Here is a 23,908-nt window from a genome sequence, read left to right on the forward strand (position 1 = left end):
GGGCTGTATAACTGCTATTTAGCATCACCTAGTATCACCTAGTTAATTTAGGTGATCACAGAATCTTTCTTTTTACTGGACACTTCTGTAAGTCCCCATTGTATGTTCTCCAAAGGAAAGTATGACATGGAAGTATATGCATTTATGTAATAATATAAAGAAAATATCTATATAAATGGAAGTAAGTTACATTGTATGCAGCTGAAATAATTGTGTTTTATTAATTGTGTCATTAGCTTTGGTTATATCTCTTATCCATTAATCATTTAATCTCTACAACAGTACTCAAAATTATGCTTTTCCTCTTCAGCATACCTGCCAAGGCCTGTAGCAGTTCTGCAGCTCCCAGTTCTCCATGGGATCCACATGGATGCTGACAGGCCAAGGACTGGGTGCATATGGATTGCTCAGCTTCTTGCCACAGTTAAGTAATTCCTCCTTTTCTATTCATAAGGGTCTAGTTTGACTCTTTATCTTCTACACAACTACCAACTTGCCTGGATATCTTCACAAGTCAGATTACAGATTTCCAGCTAGAAATCAACACTGCCATTCACTGAATTGTATATTGTTGCTTTTTCACAGTGAAGAGTTCTTGCTAAAATGCAGTGCAATAACAGCAAAAAAAAAAGGTATGTATTAATGTTGTCATGTAGTCAACTGGTGTTAGATGAGACAGTTAACTGAAGTTAAATAAGATCTTTCCTACTGAATCAGAAAGTGCAGCTAAGCTTCCCAGCTTATCCACAGCTTGTATCCTTTTCCATTTTGAGAGGGGAACACAAATGATGAATGTGCAAGAGGAATGGAGCACCATCTAGTGCTTAAAGAATAATGCTGGAAAATGAGACATTATTAGCAGCACTTACAATAGCCCATGTAATTGTTTGGCTGACTTGTTTGCATAGAAAGAGAGAGTGTACTCTGCAAATGTAATACTGTGATGTTCTTCAGGACTGTGTGGTGACTGAGAGGCAGGGGGATGTAGAATGACATGTCAGACTGCATCAGAAACAGTCATTTGAAAAAATACTTTGCCTGTTTATTGGTTAAAGAAAAACCTTAGGAAAGTTTTTCTCATTCTCCACCTCCAAATAATTTAAATAATAGTAGGCCAAAACCATTCAGCCTTCAAAATAATATGTGATAGAATATGCAAGTACTGTACATAGGCTATAGTAGGGTGACAGTACTGACCTTGGCAGTGACAGTCATAGATTACATTTTGCAGGAATCTGCAAAATGTTTGTTAAAATGGAGTAAAAGTAACAGTTTAGCCCATATCTCAGCATGCAGGTTTGGGCTGATGCTGTGTGGGACAGGAATGGAGAAGGGGCAGTTGTCTGTAGTTCCATTGCTCTGGAAAGAAAAGACCAATGGATGTTCTGTGTGAGCTCTGAAAAACTCTGGGTTTCATCTCTGATGGAATCCCTATTTGTCAGAAGATATCAGACAAGAGACAGTAGTTTTTGCTTTCTGTGATGCCCAAAAGATAGGCTGGAATTAAATCCCCATAGACCACTGTCTATAGAGCAGGTATTTGTTTACTGCAGTGCTGGTGGTGAGGAGGATAGTTCCACCTAACTCACCTACCCTTGCCAAATCACTTCATCACATACACTCAGGAGCTAATTTATATAGTATGATCTCATGCTTATTAGATTTTGCACTGTGCTTGCTCCTCCCCAGTTTGGGGGTCAGGGTCTTTGATGAATGCTTCCAAGGTCTTCTTCCCATCTGAACTTCTCAACTTTGTCTGCAGAGCATGCACAGTTACTGTGTACCTTGGTCTGTCTGGTCTTAACAGGCCTAAATTCTTTGTTTCGTGAATAATTGGCTTTAGAGTTGCCAATTTCTCACTAGTACTATACTTATCTATCTCTAAAGCTGTCCACCTGGTGAGTTTTTTCTTTTTTTTTCTATTCAGCATTAAGCAACTAGTTAATTTTATACTAACCATTGCATTGTATAGCAAGTTATTTATATCAGGTTATATAGGTGCACAATTTATGATTGAGGTTATACAGGTATAAAAAGCTATGATTCAGGTTATATAGACATATAAAAAGTAATGATTTAGGTTATATTGATATCAGGTTATATAAATATATCAGGTTATATCAATATAACTCAAGCTATATAAGCATCTTTAACTTTGATCTAAGTTATATAGGCATTGTGGAAAGAAGCAGTGTATGCTCTCAGCCACTCTAATTTTGGAGCTATGATCTCACTTTAATCAAAAGCACAGTACAGATATGCTGTTTTATTTATTTTTCTGTAAACATGACAGCATGAGCCTGGCACAGACACAAGCTGTATCATCTCTGCCTCCATGTTGATGACAGACTTCCTTTTTCTTGCATAGTTACCTTTTGTCAAGAATAAATGTGGACTTACTCAGGAACCCTGAATGCTCATATTCAATAAAAGATAAAGTCACATTTATTACAAGTTAGACCAGTCTCAACTTTTTGAGAGTAAAAACATTTTTATTTTTTATGTGGAGTTTTTTGCCTTGTATGCCAAAAGTGCTATAACTAAAATACTAGTTAACTTTTAGGAGAGAAAACCACAGCAGAATAAAAGGGAATTTCAGTGTTTTCATGTTTGACAAGCTTTGTGGTCCTTTTAGGAGTATAATGACTGTCTCACTGTGTGTAACATTGGCTTGGCTGTTGCATTATGCTTAGGAGTTCTGTGCACACCAAAAGCTTCATTGACCCTGGCCTCTGGCCAGGAGGGAAATCTTGCCTTGTGATGTGCTATTTTTAGTTGTTTTCTAGACATTTGTTAGCAACAGAATGTCATCTATGCATCCTGGACATGAAAGGAAAAAGCAGGTAAATGTATTCTTTTCATTTAATTCACCACAACAACTTAGAGATAAGTTGCTGTTATTTGCCAGTCCACATCTGGATCTGTTTGTGAAAAAGTGCATACATGAAATAAGGAACTTATTTCCCAATAAGGGGAACTGTATGCTTATATGAATCAGCTGTGAAATTAGGGGATTCTCCTGCTATGAGAGTAGTAAGGAAGCTAAACAGAAAACTTAGAAAGAGAAGTACTGACAGCAAAAGTTTTGAGGATTTGGGATCCTGTGATTCTTTGATTTGCTGCAGGATGTAATCACTGATAGCCAGCAGGAGTCATGGGTGCTCAGCTCACAGAGAACAAGGCCACACTTCAGTACACTGATGAGATAATGTAACAGATCAGGGACAAGTGCTGGGGCACTTCAACTTGTCTAAATGGCTGAGATAAGGGAGCGGCAGCTTCCAAAGGGAATCAGTGTTTCCCCTGTGTAACTCATGCTCTGGCAAATGACACTTGGCAACAAAGAGCATGATGAATACTTTGTATTTGGGGAAGAAGAGACTGAGCAGTACGTGTGGAAGAAACATTATTGACCTGTTATTAAAGTAGGATCAACTCTTCTTACTGTCCACATTTACTAAAAGAATCCCAAAAGAAAAATGTCTAGCCTTAATTTGCAATGTGTAATCTTTCAGTAGATCCCACTTATGTCATGTGAGTTGACTGGGGAGGGAATTTCCACACCTCATTTTCTGTAACAAATCACTCATGTTTTCCTGCCCGCAGAACACTGGCTGTCTCCTCACTTGGCACATTTCTGGTCGGGAGGTGGCAGCCACAGGGGACGACTTGAGGAATGCTGCAGCAACCATAAAAATACTCAGGTGCTTTATATCCTTTATCACAGAATGAAAATGTTTTCTGATGAGACAGTTACTTTTTAATGAGAAATGAAGGCATTTAAAAATGAGGACAGAGCGAGAAGCTTTGGAGAATTTAGGATTTCTGGGTAACTGGAACCTCCAAACTGTCAAAATTCAGCCAGATGCTATTTCATAAATAGCATTGTACTGATAAAAACACCATAGTACATATTAGCTTCAACAACTATTTTGACAGCAAACCTTCCTTGCTGTATTTAAGGGTGAGAATGAAAAGCTGTATGTCATTAAACATGGAACAATCTCCTCCCATTTTTTGGATGATTATGCCACATCAGACTGTTTTCTGTATTAGTATCAGAGAATTAGGCATGTTTAAAGGAAACACGCATATAATGTGCTCCGAACACTCAGAGAAATGAAGTTACGTGTACCTCCCTGTGGTAGCCTGGTGTCTTCACAGTCAAATTTCCTATGTTAGAAGTTCCTTATTATTAACACAGAAGTTCCCTAGAGCCCAAAACGTGCTAGGCGTTTCAGTGGGAGGAAAAAAAAAAAAAAAAAAAAAAAAAAAAGAAAGAAAAAAAATAAAAGGAAAAAAAATAGTTTGGTCTGTAGTCAGTCACAAGCCTAATCCCTGTAAAATACAGCTTTTTACCCAGTGATGTGCCTTCATTTTCCGTATATTTTTTGCGCTCCTTTGTCTGCTGCTGCGATGCCGGCAGGGATAAGATTCAGAATAGGAGACTACACGAGACTACAGGAGAAGGGTTTTAATCTGATCATAAGCCAAGGTATGATTTGGAAAACTGTGTTTGATTCGGTCAGAAAAGTGCCGGAGCCCGGCAGCACGGGAGCCCGGCACGGTGCGTGCGGAGCGGGGAGCGCCGTCCCACGTCAGCAGCGGCCGATTTCCTGGGGCAGGGCCGAGCCGGGGCTCGGGGCCGGGGCGGCGGCGGGGCCGCGCTCGGGAGTCGCGCTCGGCCGGGGCGGGCGCGGTGCCGGCGGGGCGGGCCCGCACCGCACTACAAGTCCCGAGAGGCGGCGGGCGCGGGTCGGGCCGTCCCCGCTCCCTACGCGGCCCCGGGGCTGCGTCCGCGGCGGGCGAGGCGATGCCGGCGGCGGGCTCGGAGGGGGAGGAGGGTCTGGCCGGGGAGCAGCCCGGCCCCGGCACCCCCAAGCTCTGCGGGTACCTGCAGAAGCTGTCGGGCAAGGGGCCCCTGCGCGGCTTCCGCAGCCGCTGGTTCGTGTTCGACCCCCGCCGCTGCTACCTCTACTACTTCAAGGGGCCGCAGGAGCCGCTGCCCCTCGGGCACCTGGACATCGCCTCCTCCTGCTTCAGCTACCACCAGCCCGAGGCCGGCGCGGCCGCTTCGGGGGACGAGCTCACCGCCTTCGAGGTGCACAGCCCCGGGGGGGCCGTCACCGTTCTCAAGGTAGGCCCGGGGCGGGCGGGACCCATCGCCGCTCCTGCCCCGGCCCCGGCCCCCTCCCCGGTGCCGCCCGCGCCCTCAGCCCGCGGCACCGCCCCGGCCGCGGGGCCCCTCCGCCGCTCCGTGCGGGCTGCTGTAGGAAGGAAGGTGCTGTTTCGCAAACGCCGCGGAGATCGGCAGTACCGGGCTGGCCCCAGCTGCCTGTTAGTTGCGAATTTCTCCTTTACGATTTCGTGTTTACCGTGCTCCTCCTCTGAGGAGGAAATGCTTCTACTGAGCATGGGCTGAGTGGCTTCTCTGGAATCGTCTGGGCAGGAAAAAAAAATTCCGAGGAAATCTGACGGGTTGAGGTTTTGGAAGTTTGGAGGGAGTGGTCGGGTTTCAGTTTTGGAGTGTTTATTTTGAAAAGATGATGCGTGGCAGGAGTCTGCGTCTAGGCTGCTTTGGGAGGAAGGAAGAGGAGGGAGAATTGTTTCCTCATAGTAGCAGAGCTGCTTATCGCCTTGTCTGTTCAAGGACTCACATTTTCGTAGGACAAGAGGTAAATGTTTGGATTATTTAAGATATCTTTCCTCTATTGTCATGCTTAGGAAAAAAAGCCAACAGGGAAACCATTTTGACTCAGTAAAGAAGAAATAAATTATTCTGAGCATCCATTGTTTTTGAATTCTGTTAAGGCAGATACGTGTCCTTCAAAGAGTGTTCTTCTGTATAGAATGTAACTTTTCACATGAACTGTGTACTTTCTGAGAAACAGTATTAGAACATAATCCATTAAGTGCTAAGCAGTAGAACTTCCTATTGAATCCTGGAAAATACCTCTTACATACTTATTTAACAGTGGAGATTTGAGCAGTCATGATACCTGCTTGGGGCTGTGGAGCATGATTGTGTCAAGCTTTCAGCATTCTGTTTTGATGAGTATAAATGTCAAAATACCGACTCATTAACATGCTTTACTGGAGAATAAGAAATTTATTTACCTAGGAAACTAATACAATAATAATTTTAACAGTATTTGCTTAGGTAAAAGCAGTGTAGTCAGTTGCACGTAAAAACTACCTTTGTATAGTTGTAAAAGATTTTACTACTTTCAATGAATCTGCCTTTATAGCCCAAGTGTTTGTGTTATGAGCATTAAAACTGCACACTTGGTTTAAGCTTTGCTTTCAATAGTTTGAGGAGTTTGCTTTGTTTTAATTAGCATCTAGTGATTTTGTGATTTTACATGGAGATCTTCAGAAAAGTTTTGTGTTGGGGGTGCCTTTTGAACAGGAGGGGTTTTGTTGAAAAACACAGGATTTGTGATAAAGATTGCAGTGTGAAATGTTATGTGCCATGTTTGACTGACTGTCAGACAGTACTTTGGCAGCAGCCTTGGATGTCTTCTGCAGTCATGAAGACACAAATCATCCTCAACACTGATATACAAATGTAAGACATGGAGGGTTTCTTTTTCATTTTTTCTTATTTTGTATATTTTGGCCTACGATGTTGCTACTCTGCCCATATTTTATGTGTTAATATTTTTCCAGTGCTCTCGAGGAAGGAACATGCGCAGATTGGGAACTTTCTTCATGTTTCCCTTATGGGGATTGAGAAATGGTGCCAGTCAAGAAAGTCAAATTAATTTCTGCAATTAGCAGAAAAAGATAATTTTGTGTTGTGATGCCCTAAAGCAGCCACATAATTGTACATAAAGATGATGTTGTGTTGTAGGTGTTTATATAGTAAAGAAAGAGTTAATGAAAATCTTAAGGGATATTGCAGGACCATCTGGCATTTTGTGGCCGGTTTTGAAGCTGAAATTAATTTTCTTCAGTCCAGCATGATAACTCTTTAAGGCCTTTAAAAGCATCCTCAGCTAACTTAGGTAGAATTGCAAATTAATTCAAGATGGTAAATGAAAAAAACCATACACCCCAACCCCTCTCCCTCCCCCTCCAATCCAGCCCCTGTTAAAAGCAAATGTGATTTTCTATCAAGAAAACATTACACACAGAGCACGAGGAATAAAGTCAAGTGAAATGTATTCTTCAGCCTGTAATTCACATGCTTTGTTTTCCTCAATTTGCTGTTTGTTCAAAATTTCCACATCTTGTGATCTGGCCTTTCCCATTCAGTGTTACAGACTAAGAAGGCCAATAAAAAACAAGCTGCTGGAATTCCAGATTGAAATGATGATGCTATTGAGGAATGCATTATTTCTTATCATGCCTCAGTTTCGTGTTAGTGTAATGATTCCATCATCTTGATTGCTCAGCCTTTTGTCAGGTATTGGGAGCTGAGAACTCTATGATGTACTCTAGCTTTTTTGCCTAGATAAGAATTTTGGAAAAAATATACTGCAGCCTTTACAGCACATAAAGCAAAATGTTCATATTTTAGAGCTGTAGGTAACCAGCCTGCCACTTGTATGATTGTGGTTTTTTCTGTACATTTCCAACAGGTGCAGAAGAAGCTAAATGTGTGTAAAAATCTTTTCCATTTAAATATATAACAGATACCATCCATTTAGGTAAAGGAGCACAGAAAATTGTGTACTTTATGAATATGGATAAATTATGTTTGAGAATATTTTCCTGGAAAGGCATGCAAATACTGATACTGAAAATATGTCCTGTAACACTAGGATGCTGTAAATACTATCAAATGAACATTTGGCTGTGTTTGCACAGCAAGACCTTGCATTAAGGGGGGAAATAATTAACATTACGAATATATAAACATGAACGAAGGCAGCATTTCTCATTTATTTTTAAAGCAGTGTCTTGTGGTGATATGTTTTGCTTGCTTCAGAACCAAAGGAACTCTGGCCAGTGATGCTGGACTGTGTGTCTGGTCACTTCTCTGTGAATAGTGGTGAATTGGGAGTGGAACAGAAATTTCACAGAGTTGTGAAAGAAAAAAAATTCTCTGGGCTATTGGCCAAGTGTAAACATTTCAGAGATTTCAGGGCCCTGATGCTTCAAAGTATTGGACCCCAAACTTGCTGAGCTGAGAGTGGCTTAGGGGCAGATGCTGTAATTTGTCAGTGATCAGTGATGTTGAGCTTGAGCAGTTTTGCTGCAGGGCCTGACACAGCAGAGGAGGGAGCTCAGCACTGAGGGTGGTTTGTTTGAGCTGATGCTTCTTGCTCAAAACTTTGCTGGTTAGTGGTTGCAGTGCTTTAATTAAAAGTTGGGCTGCCCTCCAGAAGAAGCCATCTGGCTCCAGATTTGCTGTTTGAGCATAGCAGGAATAGTAAATCTTAAGAAATGCAAACTTTCTGGTGATGTTCCCTTTTTACAGAATAGCTTGAGGGAGAGTTTGTCTGTGTTCAGAAATGTAGCAAGAATTTTCATGGGATTTCTCAAAATGTGAGGTCTGCTTCTTGCATTTCTTTGGACTCTTCCTTTAAAGTATTTAAAGTTGGCATACGTGTTCCACCAGTGTGTCCAGTGGCAGTCCATGGATGTTTTCCTCAAATAATTCTTCTCTGTCATGTCTGGATCAGAAGGTGACAATTCTACATCATTCTTAGTGGAAGAATTTAGGGGAATATTTTAAATTAAATTGCAGTAATTTTCCATTGTGCTGTATGGCTCTTCACTTAAGAGTGTCTTTTACTCCTAGTGTTGCCTGTAAGTTTGCAGCAGTACACTTACAGTAATTCCTTATTTCACACCAGTTCAGGGGACATTCATGGTAGTTTTTCTTCTCCTCACAGAAGTGCATCCATTAAAATGTGACTGCAAGGCTCTGCAGTAAGAAAGCACCTTAGCAACACCTTAGTAGCTATAAGGATTCTTTTGTGAAATTGATTGCTACTCTGCTTAATTAAATGTTTTGGCTCTCATGGTGGGCAGTAGCCAAATACTAGTAAAAGTCATGAGAAACAGGCAAGCATAGGAGTGTTCCTTTCTTTGACAGATAAAGTGAATTTAAAAATATGTTTCAAAATTTGTACTCTTTATGATTAGGGGAAGATGAAGACTTAAATATTCTATGTGTGGTTCTTGGTTTTATTTTGTTTTGATTTTTTTTAAACAGTCTATTTCAAACAACAGCTTAAATGATTAATTTTGTTTAAACAAAACTAATTTTAACAGAGATTTTTAGGATATTCTTTTAGTTGTAAATAACTGAGATGCCTGTAATAAAGTCAGCCAAAACTGTTCAAAGGGAGAGGAAGACTCCCTTTGAAGAGGAGGACTGTGTACGGGAGGAAAAAAAAGGCAAGGTAACAGGCTGGGAGCAGCAGGAGGGCGCGGAGTAATTCTTGGGGAAATCACTTAAAGCAGGGGCGTGAGAAGCCTGTGCTGCTCTGCCTTGGCACTTTGTGCTGGAGGGCGGGCACGGCTGCCTGGCCCTGTGTGTAACAGCCTCCCCTGGCAGCTGAGTGTGCCTCGTGCAGCTGGGAATTGGAAAGCAGCAAGGAGCAACTCCAGGAGCACTGATTCACTGCTCTCTGAGGGTGATTGGTGAGATGGGAGCGGGACAAGTTGTGAGAGAGGTCATGAAGTTCAAGAAGTCATGGGCAGAAGGTAATTGTAGGTATGACTTTGACTGCAGGTGGGTTGCCTCTTTAGCTGTGTTGTGGTAGCCGAGAACCACGTAAGCACTGCATCCTGTGTTAGTGGAAGTTCTTTGAATTCTTGGTGGTTTTTGCTGGGGCACAGTAAACCATTGCTTTACATGGCCTGTGAGCAGGTGTCTCTAAAGGAAGTATAAGCTCTCATATTTACCAGGACTGAAGTTTTCCCACTGGTTAAAGCTCCAAAGGAAGTACTTCAGTGCTAGGAGTAGAAGGGGAGATGTTTACTCCTGACAAGAAGTGACTGTAGTCTGTAGACTTAAAATCCTGCTCCTGTGGTGGTCATTCCCAAACTGCCAGAGGTGGCTGTGGGGATTGGCGTTGCCCAGGGCCCAGTTCTTTGCCCTTCTGAACTATTCTTTACCCTATGCATTTTTTTTGTGAGGGAAATGGTTTTCTCTGGTTTCCTGTGAGTAAGCAAAAAATAATACATGAAGGTGATTTCCATTTCAGATTAGAAGTATCTTGGTTACATATCTTTCTTACTAACTGGCTCTGCAGTGTTCTCATGTGTCACTTGTTTGTTTCACTTCTTGATTTATGAATGTTTATTTGATTTATATATCTTGTATCCTGCCATGTGCATAATGTACTGAAAGGAGCTGGGGCAGCAGCTTCAGGAATAACTGAGGTTTTCTGCTTAATCTCCTTGAATGGTCCTTTGGAGCCATTTGCTGTAGGGTATCATGGTGTTAAAGCTCGTAGGGGTACAAAGAGCCAAAAGGTAAAATAAAAATTCATCTCTCTCATGATTAAACAGAGATTACAAATTGCTGAATCAGAGAGAGCACCCTGGGGAAGCATCAGTTTTTGTTTGTCGTGCTGTTTATGCTTTGTGTTGTCATTAGCTACTCTTGGGACCAAAATATAGTGGCCAATGAATCTTCAATTTTACTAGACCAGAAGTGTTCTTATGTGAGAAATGTAGACAATTCTGTGCCATTGCTGTGCTTTGTGCAGCACTTTCTGTATGCCTTTATATGTAAATATGTGTTCTTTGTTGCTCTCCATTCTTTTGCAGCTGTACGTTGCACAGGTGCCCTCTGAATTTCTGAGGAATAGAACAAAAAACTGTTTGAAATTAGGTTGTCTTTAAGGAGTAAACATAGTCCTCTTTTCCACTGATAATGCCCTCATGCACTTTGGGAGGAGGTAGGAGAAAGGCCAGCTAAAAGATAAGCACTCCATGTGCTAACAAGCCAGAGGAGTTAGGGGAGTGTCTTCTCATCAGTGCTAATTTTTTTGTTCCTAAACAATCCATGTTACCAGGTCAGGTGCTTGTCCTAGACTGGCAGCTGGAGAGGTATGTTGAAATAACAATTACTTTTCCATGAGAGCACCTGCAGTGTCAGATACTTTCACTTGTCTCTTCTTGGTATTTGTATATTGTCATTTCTCGTGCTTTGAAATGACTTAGAGCTCTGATTCAAGGTATGTTTGAATTCTTCCTCACTTACTGCCCATTCATATTTTTGACTGGAGTCTTGTAGGTTAGGCATTAATGTTGGGTTATGGGTTTTTTTTGTTTTGAATATGATTTTTCTATAGAAGGTGGTTACCTCATGGTATCATCAGGAAATACGGTATGCAGATTTAGTCATTAAAGTAAGAGGCATTGCAATGCATTATTCATTTGTTGGTTTCTGCTGGTAAGAAAACAAGTTAAAAGAAAATGGGAATCTTCTGGAATGTGTATGGGATTTTTTCCAATAATATACATTTGTAGTTATATGTTCAAACAGTACTTTGTGTGTAAAATATAAGATGCTACTGCATTTTCTAAAGTTTGAGTGTAAAACTGAAGAAAAGGAATGCACGAGACTACTTCTAATGAAAAATTCTGGTGTGAAAATCATGGATGTGCATGTGACCACAAGGTGCACCTGGTCCATTGTGGTTATTCCTTTAAAATCATACTGATTTTGAGTGATGGTACCTTGGTGGTCTGCTGCTGATCTGTGTGGGGTTTATTATTGCACTTGGAATGACTGTGTTCATGTACAAGGGCATACAGGTGTGGGATTTATTATTGCACTTGGAGTGACTGTGTTCATGTACAAGGGCATACAGGTGTGAGTTTATTATTGCACTTGGAATGACTGTGTTCATGTACAAGGGCATACAGGTGTGAGTTTATTATTGCACTTGGAGTGACTGTGTTCATTACAAGGGCATACAGGTGTGAGTTTATTATTGCACTTGGAATGACTGTGTTCATGTACAAGGGCATACAGGTGTGGGGTTTATTATTGCACTTGGAGTGACTGTGTTCATTACAAGGGCATACAGGTGTGAGTTTATTATTGCACTTGGAATGACTGTGTTCATTCCAAGGGCATGCAGGGGTCTCACAGCGCTCTGCTCCCGTGTCCTGCAGGCTGCGACTCGGCAGGACACGACCTACTGGCTCCAGGAGCTGCAGCAGAAGAGGTGGGAGTACTGCCACAACCTGGACAGCCGCACCTCCCCCACGCCCAGTGACTTCTCCAAAGGGCTCGTTGCCAAAGACAACCCTGGTACGTTGGGAACCTGAGTGACAACAGAGGGCACAGCTCTCCTCAGTGTCAGTTCATCAACACCACGAGTTGCACTGGGGTACAGAATTGCCTTAAGAAAGCCTTTTCACATCTTTTCATCAAGTAACTCTATGTAAACTTTGCATATGCTACAATATTTAACATAAATGTGATTTTATATCCTTTACAAAATCTGTTGATTTCTTGAAAAACAGATTTTTAGAAGTGAAATAAAATTGAGTAGTCTTACAACTAGGTTTCATTAAGCTTAGGTAAGTTGTCTTTTAGTGGTTGCAACATCTTAAAAAGTTAGTATGGTAAATATCCTGAGATGTAGACTTCAGTTTTTAATGGGAACAGGTATATTTTGCATTCTGGATGGCCATGCTTTGTTCCTGAAAAGGTATGGTGTGGTGGATCTGTCTGACTTTGATAAAAATGCAGTGCCTTCAAAACTGAAAGACAATCTGCACTGATGTTACATGAGTGAAGTTCAGTCTGTGAAATACCTTTAGGCAAGGAAAACATAATTCTACACTAGTGTCAGAGTTATCAACATTATACAGAGTTACTCTGCATTTTTTACTACATTGCACAGGCACTTGTGAATTGTTTTATTCCTCAATCCCTACAGAAATTGATTTCTTGCTGATTTCTGTTGTCCATAAATAAGATTGAGTAAAATCCAATTCTGTGCCAAGTTAGGCATTAGTAAGGCTCTCCTGGCTTTAAGCAGTCTTGTGGTCAGGCACATTTCATCAACAGGTGTCACATTTGGTTGATGTCACTTTGCTCCCCTGTAAACCCAGCAATGCTGACCTGTTGCTGTCACACCTTGTCCCCTCCTGAGTTTCAGGTCCCGTTTTAGTGTTGTCCTCTAACCCATTCTCTCCTTTGAGATAATGTGCTGCTTGTGCCTGCTTGCTCAACACAGCCGGCCTCACATGTGTTTGCTGGGGCTCAGCTGGGCCTGGCAGGCACTGCAGGCAGCTCCTGCTGAGAGCAGAGCCCAGCCCTTGAGCTGCTGCAGGCTGGCCCTGCCATGTGCCAGTGCAGGGTCTGCAGGCAGCAGCAATCAGCCTCTTCTCCAGATGAGCTTTTTGGCCAGTGTAGTTTCCAGAAGTGGTTTGCTGTAGGGACAGGTGAATGGCAGGATTAGCCCAAGAGAATTGTTGGGAATGCCACGTGGGATGGTTTGAGACCCCTTTTTTTGGCAGTAGCCAGTCTGGGTAGCAGCTTGTCAAGCCATGCAGATGCAGAGCACACGTATTGGTGGGCAAAAATCTAAGTGTTGCAAAAGGGAACAGGCTTTGGCTCTTTCAGCCCTTTGTCTTTCTGCCTTCAGCCTCTTGTTCTCTGCTGCACAGGCTCCCTTTTTTGTTGTGTTTAACTGACCCTGTGCTGAGTAGGTTGAGGTCATATATTAGCTAGAAAGGAGCACTTTTTTTCATTTCTGCTAGATTGATGAGTGGAATATGTTCAGTGTGCAATCAGGTGATTGCACAGCTGGTGGACAGGAGGGAACAAGGCACAGCAACCAAATACAGGAAGGCAGAGTAAAGCAGCAGACAGGCCTGCCCTCTTGGCAGCAGGGTGTTGGATCACATCAACTGTAATGTGTAACTTGGCCACAGAATCTGTTCTTTTTTGTGCTGCTTCCCTCAGAGCTTGGGTACAATGTGAAACAAGCCTCTGTGACTGCAGCACCTGTTTGCATCACATCCAGTTGTTTCATCACTGATCTGGTTTTTTCTGTAAGTCATTAGGGGCTTTCTGGATAAGCCAGCTGAACCTCTTCATGTGTTTGTTTTTTTTTTTTTTTTAAATTTAAATTACTATTGTTGTTATATCCAGGACTAGGAATGTCAGCATAACATGCATGGGCTGAGTAGGCCCATCCCTTTCAGGGGTAGCCTGCATTTAAACTGCATGATGTAGAATTTGGAGCTGCATCTTGAGTATCTCATTTTCTAGGACAAATCCCAGTGATAACTCTTATCATCAGCTGAAGTGTTTAAGTAGGGATCCCTTTTGGGGAAAATGCAAATACCCAGAATGATTGATTCTTGTTCTTTCCTTCTTTTTAATCAAGTACTCCAGGAGTTTCTTCTAGAGTTACGGGATTCTCTAAGGCTCTGGTTTCATGTTGATGACCAAGATATTTGTCTTGTGGCTTTTTTCTTCTTTTTTTTTTTTTTAAGAATTGAATGTGCATGCAGTGTTGTGCTTTATACCAGAGCACAGAAATTGATTTCTTTTGCTGGTGCTCAAGTACAGATGCTATCACAAATGTTTTAAATGGGGAAGTAGTCTGCCTTCAGTCCAAACCCAGAACTGCTTACTGCAGCCTTGCCTGTCTGTCCTCCCCTGTCCTCTCCCCTCCCTGTTCAGAAACCTGGACTAACTGGGGCATGCATGGAGCTAGATACAGCTTTGTGGATCAGCCTTGAAAGGTTTTTAAGAGCATTCAACATAGTGAAAAATACTTCAAAGTATTTATCAAAGTGGGATGTGGGAAATTGAATATTAACAGTAATTACACTGTAGGATTTGTTGTGGAGATGCCTTACTACCATGGAAGTCAAATAAATTATTTGTTCTTTATACCATGTGGGATTATTATTTTTTCTTGAAATCTAAAATGTTAATGTAGTTTTGATTATTTCAGTTCTTAATTTGCGTTAATAAAATGTGCAATGCCACGTATTTATAAGATTGTTGTGTTTTGAAATAAGTTCCAAAAAAAGATTTTTTTTTTTTACTTGGAGGTTGCACAAGCAGCCACTATAATTTGCTGTGCTTTGTGTGCTGTGCAGTCCATGCCTCTAACAAAGCTCCTGGCTGGTGTGGGCAGGGGGTGATGTCCAGTGAGCAACCTCAGGGTGCCACATCCAGACAATTGGCATGTCTGGGAGGGGAAATGCATTTGTTGGGAATTCAGCTCTTGAGCAGTTCCTTTACCTGGACCATCCTCTAAAAGGACTTAGCAGAATCACACAGGTAGAAGATGAAACAAGCTGTAAGTGTAAAGGCAGAATGTTAGTATTCCACCTTGGCTTTGAGTGTCCATGAAATTTTTGTCTCTGCATTGTGGCTTGGGTTGGTTTTTTTCCCACTTTGGGAAGTTTGGGTTTTCTGGGGGGAAGGGAGAGGGTTGGGTTTGGTTTTGTTTTTAATTATTATTTTGTAGTTAAAACCTACTTATTCTCTTTCCTCTTCATTAGACAGTAAATATAATCCCATGTTTAGTTTTATCTAAGCTATTTTAGCTGAACTGTGCTTAGTTAGAACAGCCACAGTGCAAAAGAACTTGGAATTCCCTTTGGCTGATAAGGCCCTGAAGTATCTGTTTATAAAAATCAAGGCAGTGTAACTTGTACCTCTATTTGAAACATGATATGATACATTTCTGTGTCAGATACTATTTTTCAAGGGTTTGAGACATTCCTAGTGTCAGAGATCTTTAATATTTCATTTTCTTTATCACAGAATGTTCTTTCTACTTCTAATCTTTGATACTTGGTAAAAGTAACCCCCTGGGTAATTGGAGGATAGGGTTTGCTTAAAGATGGTCTCTGCTGGTGCCAAGCAATTGTCAGAGCAAAGGCTGAAAGACTCACCAGGGATAAAAGAGGGTATCATAATTTCCTAGGGTTTTATTTAAGTCAGAGCCCATCCAATGTGTTACTTGCTAATATAAATGCTGAATCAAGTCTGAGAGTGTTGTCAAAAAAATCTTTAATCCACTTCAGTACTTTATGAATTATATCAAGACTGAAAATTGCAATTGGGTTTGTTTGACTTGCCTTTTCAGAGGGTTTGTAGAAGGTTGTAAACCACTTTAGGCTTCTCTCTAATGCTTTTTGCTACTCATAGTATATTCTGTATTTTTTTACTCCCTCTTCCTCCTGGAGGGAGACAGCAGCTCTCCAGACTAATGGAAGCACAGAGGTAGCACAGGCACTGCAGGTTGTGCAGGCTGTGTTTGTCAGGGTGATGTGTTGGAGCCCTGGTGTGCTGGTTGGGTCAGCCTGTGCAGGGCTGTTCTGCAGCTCTGCAGGGCCTGTCCATGGGGCCCCACTTGCTGCAGTGCACAGGAGATTTGCCTGGGCTGGCTTGAGGAGGAGCTGCATTCAGGAGCCCTCACTGGTGCAGGAGGTGTCTGATGTCCTGCAGAGCTGTGCCAGCATTCTTGGTTCTGGCCTTGCACAGCACTGCCTCAGGGCTGTGAAGGTCACTGACTTGCAGCAGCAGAGTCACTTTTAGGATGAATAACTTACAGGATGAGAGCTGGGTCAGTGTTTTTGTGACACTGTTCTGGACTTGGTTCTGATTGCCTATTTTGTCGCTGACTCATGAAATAATGCTTTGTAAGCATCACACAGGTCCTGTCTGTTATCAAAAGTATGTGGCCACAGTGAGATCTGACTGAGAAGTTTGTGATTTATAAGGTTCATTAGAACTGAATGTTTTATAAAGTTTTTTGTTTTTAGCAATTTAAAGTAAGCCCTGAACAATGTCACTAGCAGGCTTAGCAGTCTATGACTTTACAGAGCCAATATTCTTTTACTTTTTGAAGATTGTTTATTTTTTCTCTCTTTTTTTTTTTTTTTCTTTTAATATAGATATAAGTATCCTAAATCAAAATGCTTCAGCAGAGAGAGCTAGAAATATTCTAGCTGTGGAGACTTCTCCTACAGACCTGGTGGGGGAACAAGCAGCATCCCAGCCTGCACCAGTCCAAGGAAGTGCCATCAATTTCTCACTTAAACAATGGAGTACTGAGATCAAGTAAGTTGTGAACCTGGGACAAAGAGTTCCCATGGGATTGGTAGTTCCTGACCAAGACTATTTCCTACATTGCTGTGTGGTCAGTGGAACTTAGAATGATGGGAGGTGATGGGTTGGGTTTGTTTGTTGTATTTCTTCAAGTAAACAGACTCTTTACTCTATTTACCGTTTGAAGGTTTAAGTGAGCATTATTGTGTATTATTTATTATTGTGTAGCATCACTGATAGCTGAAAAGTCTTGTACAGCACTTCCAGTGATGGCTTTGCACTCTGAACCCCAGTGGTTGTTGAGGCTGAGTTGTATTCTCAGCCACTGCTGCTTTTTCATGGAGCAGTCAATTCCCAGCGTTGTATTAGTCCTAGTACTCAGTGCATAGGAACTATTTTTGGTGATGAAAATCAAACCAATATAAATCCTTGGGTTTTGTTTTCTTCTTAAAAGAAATGAAAGCTCATTTGAAGTGGACACAGATTTGAAGTGGATGTAGTTCAAATTCTTGAGCAAAAATGTGGCAGACAGCTTCTCTACAACATCAAAACCCCTCACAATGACTTTACTCTCTAGTATTAATTGCTTTAAGGAAAGCAGTCCCATTGGTTTTCAGCTCTCCTGCTGGGTTTCTTTCTAAAGAATTTTGTGGTTTTCTTGGCCCACATAGATGGATTTTCTACTTCTGCTTAAAGCATGTTACAGTGCTAATGCAGAGCAGCTCACAAAGCAGAGCTGTAGCTTTGGTTAAAAAAACTACAGCATGTAAAGCATGTCCTTCTTGAGCTGGGAGGAGAATGTTCATTTTCATCAGCAGTGCAAAGTTAAACAGATCCCCTTTAAAGCTTTCTGGTTTAGAGATCTGAGAGGTTACCAGATAGTGCTGGTTTTGGCTGTGGGTTGTTTTGGGGTTTTTTTTCCTAGTGTTGTGGTTGGTTGTTTTCCTCCCTTCTCCAGCAGTTCTGTACCATTTGGGATGGGGGAAGATCTGGCAGCCTTTGGAATATGTGTGCTCTATGCAGTGTCTTACTGGGTTGTGATCAGTTACAGCCCCAGTGTTAGAGGATGGATCAAAGTGTGTCTAAAACTGCAGAGAGCTTCCTCTCTTGCTGTGAGCACGTTATTGGTTTATATTTATGAATTTCTATTAAGGTGTGTAGATGTCTCAGTAAAAGCCTTTGTCCTCCCTCCTGAATACATTTACACACATTTAGTGTGATGCTGTCTGACAGAGAAGATATTGCTATAATAGCTGTATTTGCATCCTAGGTAGCAGTTGTAATGTAATAATGGGGGGGAGAGGGGAAGAAAAATATGTCTTGGAGTTAAGCAGTGTATATATTTACAGTAATTAAAGTTGAAATGTGCTTCTCTACTTTTAAAAATACACTTTGATGTATACAGACATTTAGGCTTGATTTTTTTTTTCATTTTCTTGCTCTCACCTACTTATTTATGCAGAATATAGATTTGGAAGCATACTGAATTACTATAACCTCCAGTTGTATAACCATACAAACAAGACTTAAACCCCAAACATTTAAAAATAGAGACTCATTAGATCATATGATTGGCTCTTGTGTAAGTTGCCCGATTGTAGTTAGGGAAATAAATGCTGTTTTCAAATTTATCTATTTATTCTTTTGTAATATTTTAATCTAATAGAAAGTATTGGAGGACTGCTGCTTGAATGCCCTGAACAAACTTGTGCAAAAGCTTCACAAAACTCAGCATCAGCTATGATTTTTCATGGGCCTAACAGCAGTGCTTTAAAGAAGCTGTTCTGGAAGTCACTTGACTTGTTCTTTATGTTTTTTTCAACCTTTAGAAGGTGGTGTTCAGGCTTTTAAATGTTAAGGCTGAGTGAGTGCAGAACAGGCACAGAGAACAGAAGGGAGAATGTGGAGTTTTGCCTGGTAAGAGATCAACCACCATTTGGAGAAGAGGTGTAGAGATGCCAGGGAGCACCTCCTGAGACCCTCACTGATATTGGGTGTCCAATCTGTCATTGCCCAATTTGATTTACATAATTTGTGTGGAATGTCTGAACAAAGAAATTATGCTTCTTGCCCCCAACAGGAATTAGGATTCTTTCTAGAAGAAAATGAAATCTGTAGCGTAAATGAGTCTTTGCCAAGCTTGTAAATTGATTGCTGAAATAGTTTTATTAGTAACCATTAGGATAATTTTTAAATTGTAAATATTTGTCAATTAATCAGATTATAAAAGTTGTGCACTAATTAATGATTGGCTTAGAGTTCGTGTTGATGAGATGTTAAATCTCTTGTGAAGCTGAAAGACTGGCTTGGATCATCAAATGATCTTGAAAGTGTAATATGGGTTATTTTCTGCTTAAGTTTTGAAGAGAGAATGTGGATGATTGAGTGAAAGCATCTTAGTGAGCTTGCACAGACTCTGTGGAAAATGCTGAGATACTCAATATATTTCCAGTTCTATGCCAAAAATATTAAACTGGTTCATATGGGTTGATTTGGAATGTTCTTATGTAGTTGAACAAAGGCTTTGCAACACTGAGCTATGTTAATACTCATGGATGTAAGAGTGGACATTTCCTGAGTGCATGATGGTCGTGGGGGAGCTGGGTCAGGTAATCTCATCCTGCTGGGAAATGTATTGTTCTCCTATAGAATTACCTGGCTGGAATTCAGAGGCTGCCCCTGAAATGTTCTTGCAGATAGTTGGCCATGTTCCACCGTAGAAAAGAAAAACTGTAAAGGAGTCTTGTCATCAGCAGTTCAGCTGCAGCAGGTCTCTTGGATGATCCCAACTTTTGCCTTAATCCCCTGTATGGAACTATAACATACTTGTGTTTTGACTGTATGCTGTTCAGTTTAATGCTTGGCAGTTACCCTAAAATTCTAAACTACAGCTGATCAATAAAGAGATGCTGCTTGTAAATCCTAACTTTGTTTTGTACTTGCCCCCTGCAAAAACAAAGCTAAAACAAGGGGATGCAAAAGACCATGACATTAAAGTAAAATAATTCTTCTGTTCTTGGAATTTAGCTGTTGATTGCAAGTGCTATTTGGTAGTGTATGTTTTGTTTTCTTTGAGCTTTTATTTGGTATTGATTTTGTCTGTGTTTGTAGCTTATTTTTAGTTCGCACTGTTTGAACTATGAAAAGCCCCTTATAAAAATAATGCAAAATGGAGAAATATTTGTCACATTTTCCTGCTGCCTTTTCACAGAAATTCCATGTCCTCCTTAAGAAAAGGAAGTAACGACAATCGCAGGAGTATATTTTACACCACTGAGGAGTGGGAATTGCTGGATCCAACCCCAAAAGACTTGGAGGACTCAATGGCACTGGAAGAAAAAAGGAAACACCTGGCAGAAGGAAGTAAAGGTAGAAGTGGAGGAAGCAAGGGGATCATATGCCTTACCTTGTCTAGCAGAGAGTACCTTGTTATGGCTGTCTCTAGGAGATGAGTGGAAGCTTTTCTTTTTCTTCACAAACCACATCCAGAGCTCTGTAAACTATTTTTTTAAAAATCGATTTCTTAGGATGTGTTTGGGGTCCTCTGCCATTCAAATACAAGAGAATAAAGACAAAGCCTTGTTATCCACTGGTGTGGGTTTCCTGAGCATGCTGCTGGTTTGTTTTGTCACATGACTTGCAAAGTAACCAGGCAAAGGGAAGTGCTGGTGTCTGTAATTGCTCACTTGAGTGTCACCCACTGAAGCAGAGTTGCCTTTAGACTCTGTGTATGTACTTGTTACCTTGGCTTGCTTCTGAAATGGGGCACAAGTAGGGATGGATATGAGGCAGCAGCTCATCTGTGTATTGTAACTGGTTCTCAGATTTGACCAGTGTCTGGAATAGCCTTGTCAAGATATTTTTACATCTCTTTTAAGAGCACCTTAGGTGATATCCAAGTGATTTAATCTGTTTGAAAATATCCTGTATGTGGAGGTGGAACCTTACATTGAATCCTCTTACAGGAGCAGTAGGCTGTGATATCAGAGATGGTTTTGCTCTGATTATTTGAAGCAAAGTTTACTTTGCCATAGTTACGGATACCTTTTATTTTCTGTAATGAATTGTAAAATTCTCTTCATGATTTATATGAAAAGTGTTAATTTATGAGCCATTTATTTATTTATTATTTATGAGCCAAATTTATTTAATTTATCTGCGAGGGGACAATATTTTTGAGCTTTTTTTTTCCCCACCAAAAGATGCAACTTGGAAAATGAGGCATGTTTAACACTATTGTATTGAGTGGTTTGAAAGCTGCTTAAAGTCTGATGTTAATGAGTATATTTTTTAAGGAAATCTGAATGCTTTGAAATGCCTTTTTACTAAGTGAACCGAACTAGAAGAAATTGTTTTATGCAGGACTGACTAGTTCAGCTTTTCCATTTGATTTTGGCCGCATTCCACACAAAGCAAGGCGCCCCTTGAAGGATATGATTGGATCAAGCAAAAACCGCACCAGCAGCGACTCCTCCCCAACAGAGTGCTGCTCTGGCAATGGGAACAGACTGCTCTCTGAACTGCAACTGAAGTATCAAAGCCAGCAGGAAGAGTTGGAGAAGCTGAAGAAAGATCTTTTGAGCCAAAAGGTAATTAAACCTTCAGGCAAAGTGCACAAAAGCAAATGGGTCTGGCAGGTGATTGGGAGTTTAACCTTTCTGGCTATCTCACTATGTTAAGAACTGGTTGGTTGTTATAAAATGATGGTTCTAAACAAACTTTTGTGTGCAAATGTCTTGAAACAAGAAGGACCATCTTTTACTTCTGTTGAAGATAAGATCCCTGAATAAAACTTCCTTTGCACACTGTTCATTAATTGGTTTATCTGTCTTCCTTGTTCTCTGAAGTTAACTTGTTTGGTGTCTGCCAGGATCCTGGCTGATAGTCATAGCTTCTTTTTCTGTATGTACATAAAATATCTTGGGAACTTCTCCTTTCAGATTCTCTTTGTTTGTCTTTTGATTCTTTCAGTGCTAGTGCAGTGGGCAGGAAATAAACCTGGCTTCTTTCTCTCCTCAGGAGGGGTTTTGTAAGATAGGTCTAACCATAATGTATGTATATAGACTGCACTCACATGATGGCCATGCTTGTGTGCCCTCAGAACTCCAATTTATTCAATACCTTGCTTTTATCTAAAAGAACTTCTACTCATTTTAAGAAGAAAAATATTTTAGATCTTATGTGGAGCTGCTGCTTCTGCCATTTGTATTTTCCTATGTGTGAGGTGATCAAAGGGAAGCCAAAGAAGGAGTCTGAGCCCCATATTTATACTCATTTTAGGCATTCTCTTTCCTAGGAGTACATTTGAGCTTCTGAGCCTGCTGCTGTGGGAAATCTCACCGGTCTAGCGCAACACTTCATTCACAGCTGCTTCTGTTTTAATAAGAAGAAAAACGGTGTCTTAGGTGGTCATTTCTGTGGCAAGATTTTCTAAACAGCCTTTCACAGACTTCCTTTTTGACAAAGCAGAGTTTGTTTTTTACCTCTTTTTATTTTCTCCACATCCGTTAGAGAAGAGAGCTCTTAGTTACCTTTGCTTTTTCCATTCTGTAACAATTTCCTGCTAACTTTTTGGGCTTGAGCCTCTTCCTGTTCCCCCTACAACAGGATACCTCTCTTGCAAGCAAGGCTTTTTTCAGCTTCCAACAGCTGCTGGGCCTCAGCTGTTCACTCCTTTTCCTTAACCTGTTGCAGCTATTTCAGGCAGGATCCTTAGCTCAGTGAAGGACACTGAAGCCATCTCTGTAGGCCAGTCATTGTAAGGTGTTAGCCTGCTAGAAATCATGTTGTAAAGTGTTTCTTCTTCTCTTTAAAACACCAGCATGAGGTCTTAACCCATTGCAGAAACTTTATTTTGTTTGACCTTAGATTTCTAAGCTATAAAATTTAGAAACTTAAAATGTCATCAGGTTTTTTTGCTGTTGTTTTGTAATTCTCAGGAACTTGTTCGACTTCTGCAGCAAACAGTCCGATCTTCCCAATATGACAAATACTTTGCAAGCCGCCTTTGTGAGGGGGTTCCCAAAGATACATTAGAGCTGTTGCACCAAAAAGATGAGCAGATTTTGGGCCTCAATAATCAGCTTGAAAAGCTAAATCTGGAAAAAGATAGTCTCCAGCAGGAAGTCAAGAATTTGAAGTGTAAAGTTGGAGAACTCAATGAACGGCTGGGAATGTTGATGGAAACTATTCAAGCTAAAGATGAAGTCATCATGAAGCTCTCTCGTCAACTCAGCGAATGTGAGGACAGCACATCCTCTCAAAGTGGAGCAATAAATTCCCCCACGGCCACCTGTTCTAATAAGGAGCTACAGGAACTGGACAGACTAAAAGTAAGAGCACTGTCTCTGTCTTGATGCATTTCTTCTGTCTGTAAAAGCACTTTTTAGTCTGCTGTACTGTTTGAGATCACTGCAGGAGCTCCCTAGGACACTTATCAATGGAGGCTTTCTCAGCTTGGAACCTCACTTGGAGCTGTTATGTGGCAATCTAACCAGAACTTCCTTCCCTTGGGCCATCTCTAGTGCAGGGCTATACTTTCAGTCAGTTAATCATTGCTGTGGAGCAGAAGAAATGTAAGAAATAATGAAAGGAGCAGGAAGGATTAAGGGTAAAAGGAAAATACAAGCATGGAAAATACAAACAAAAATAAAGCTTGCTTTGGTTTTTTTATTTTAAATATAACCCTAACTGACTGAGGCTTTGGTGTGAGCTAGGTTGCCAGCTAGTGGGCAACAAAGAGCATGTGGAAAAGCAAAGGGAAGCTCTGAGCAGCCAAAAAAAGAGGGAGGAGTATAAGAACCTGTTTTTCTAAAGCTGCTACAGCTCCTACTAATGCTTTATTTTTATTCTGTAATATACCTCTCAGAATGTGTCACAAGTTCTTAATGGAGTTACTGAAGT

The 23,908-nt window shown here is 41.0% G+C and overlaps 1 protein-coding gene across 2 annotated transcripts in view; it reads left to right on the top strand.

Moving 5' to 3' along the window:
• The first annotated feature begins 4,813 nt into the window (after positions 1 to 4,813).
• TBC1D2B (TBC1 domain family member 2B) overlaps positions 4,814 to 23,908 on the top strand; it is a 41,395-nt gene continuing 22,300 nt past the window's right edge. For both annotated transcript variants that reach the window (XM_058811627.1, XM_058811626.1), the window contains exons 1-6: positions 4,814 to 5,137; positions 12,088 to 12,226; positions 16,852 to 17,017; positions 20,217 to 20,374; positions 21,368 to 21,594; positions 22,945 to 23,337. In XM_058811627.1, the coding sequence (XP_058667610.1) occupies positions 4,814 to 5,137; positions 12,088 to 12,226; positions 16,852 to 17,017; positions 20,217 to 20,374; positions 21,368 to 21,594; positions 22,945 to 23,337 (1,407 nt within the window). The remainder of the gene's footprint in view (positions 5,138 to 12,087; positions 12,227 to 16,851; positions 17,018 to 20,216; positions 20,375 to 21,367; positions 21,595 to 22,944; positions 23,338 to 23,908) is intronic.

This window comes from Ammospiza caudacuta, chromosome 10 (assembly GCF_027887145.1).
Source record: "Ammospiza caudacuta isolate bAmmCau1 chromosome 10, bAmmCau1.pri, whole genome shotgun sequence".
Taxonomy (NCBI): Eukaryota; Metazoa; Chordata; class Aves; order Passeriformes; family Passerellidae; genus Ammospiza; species Ammospiza caudacuta.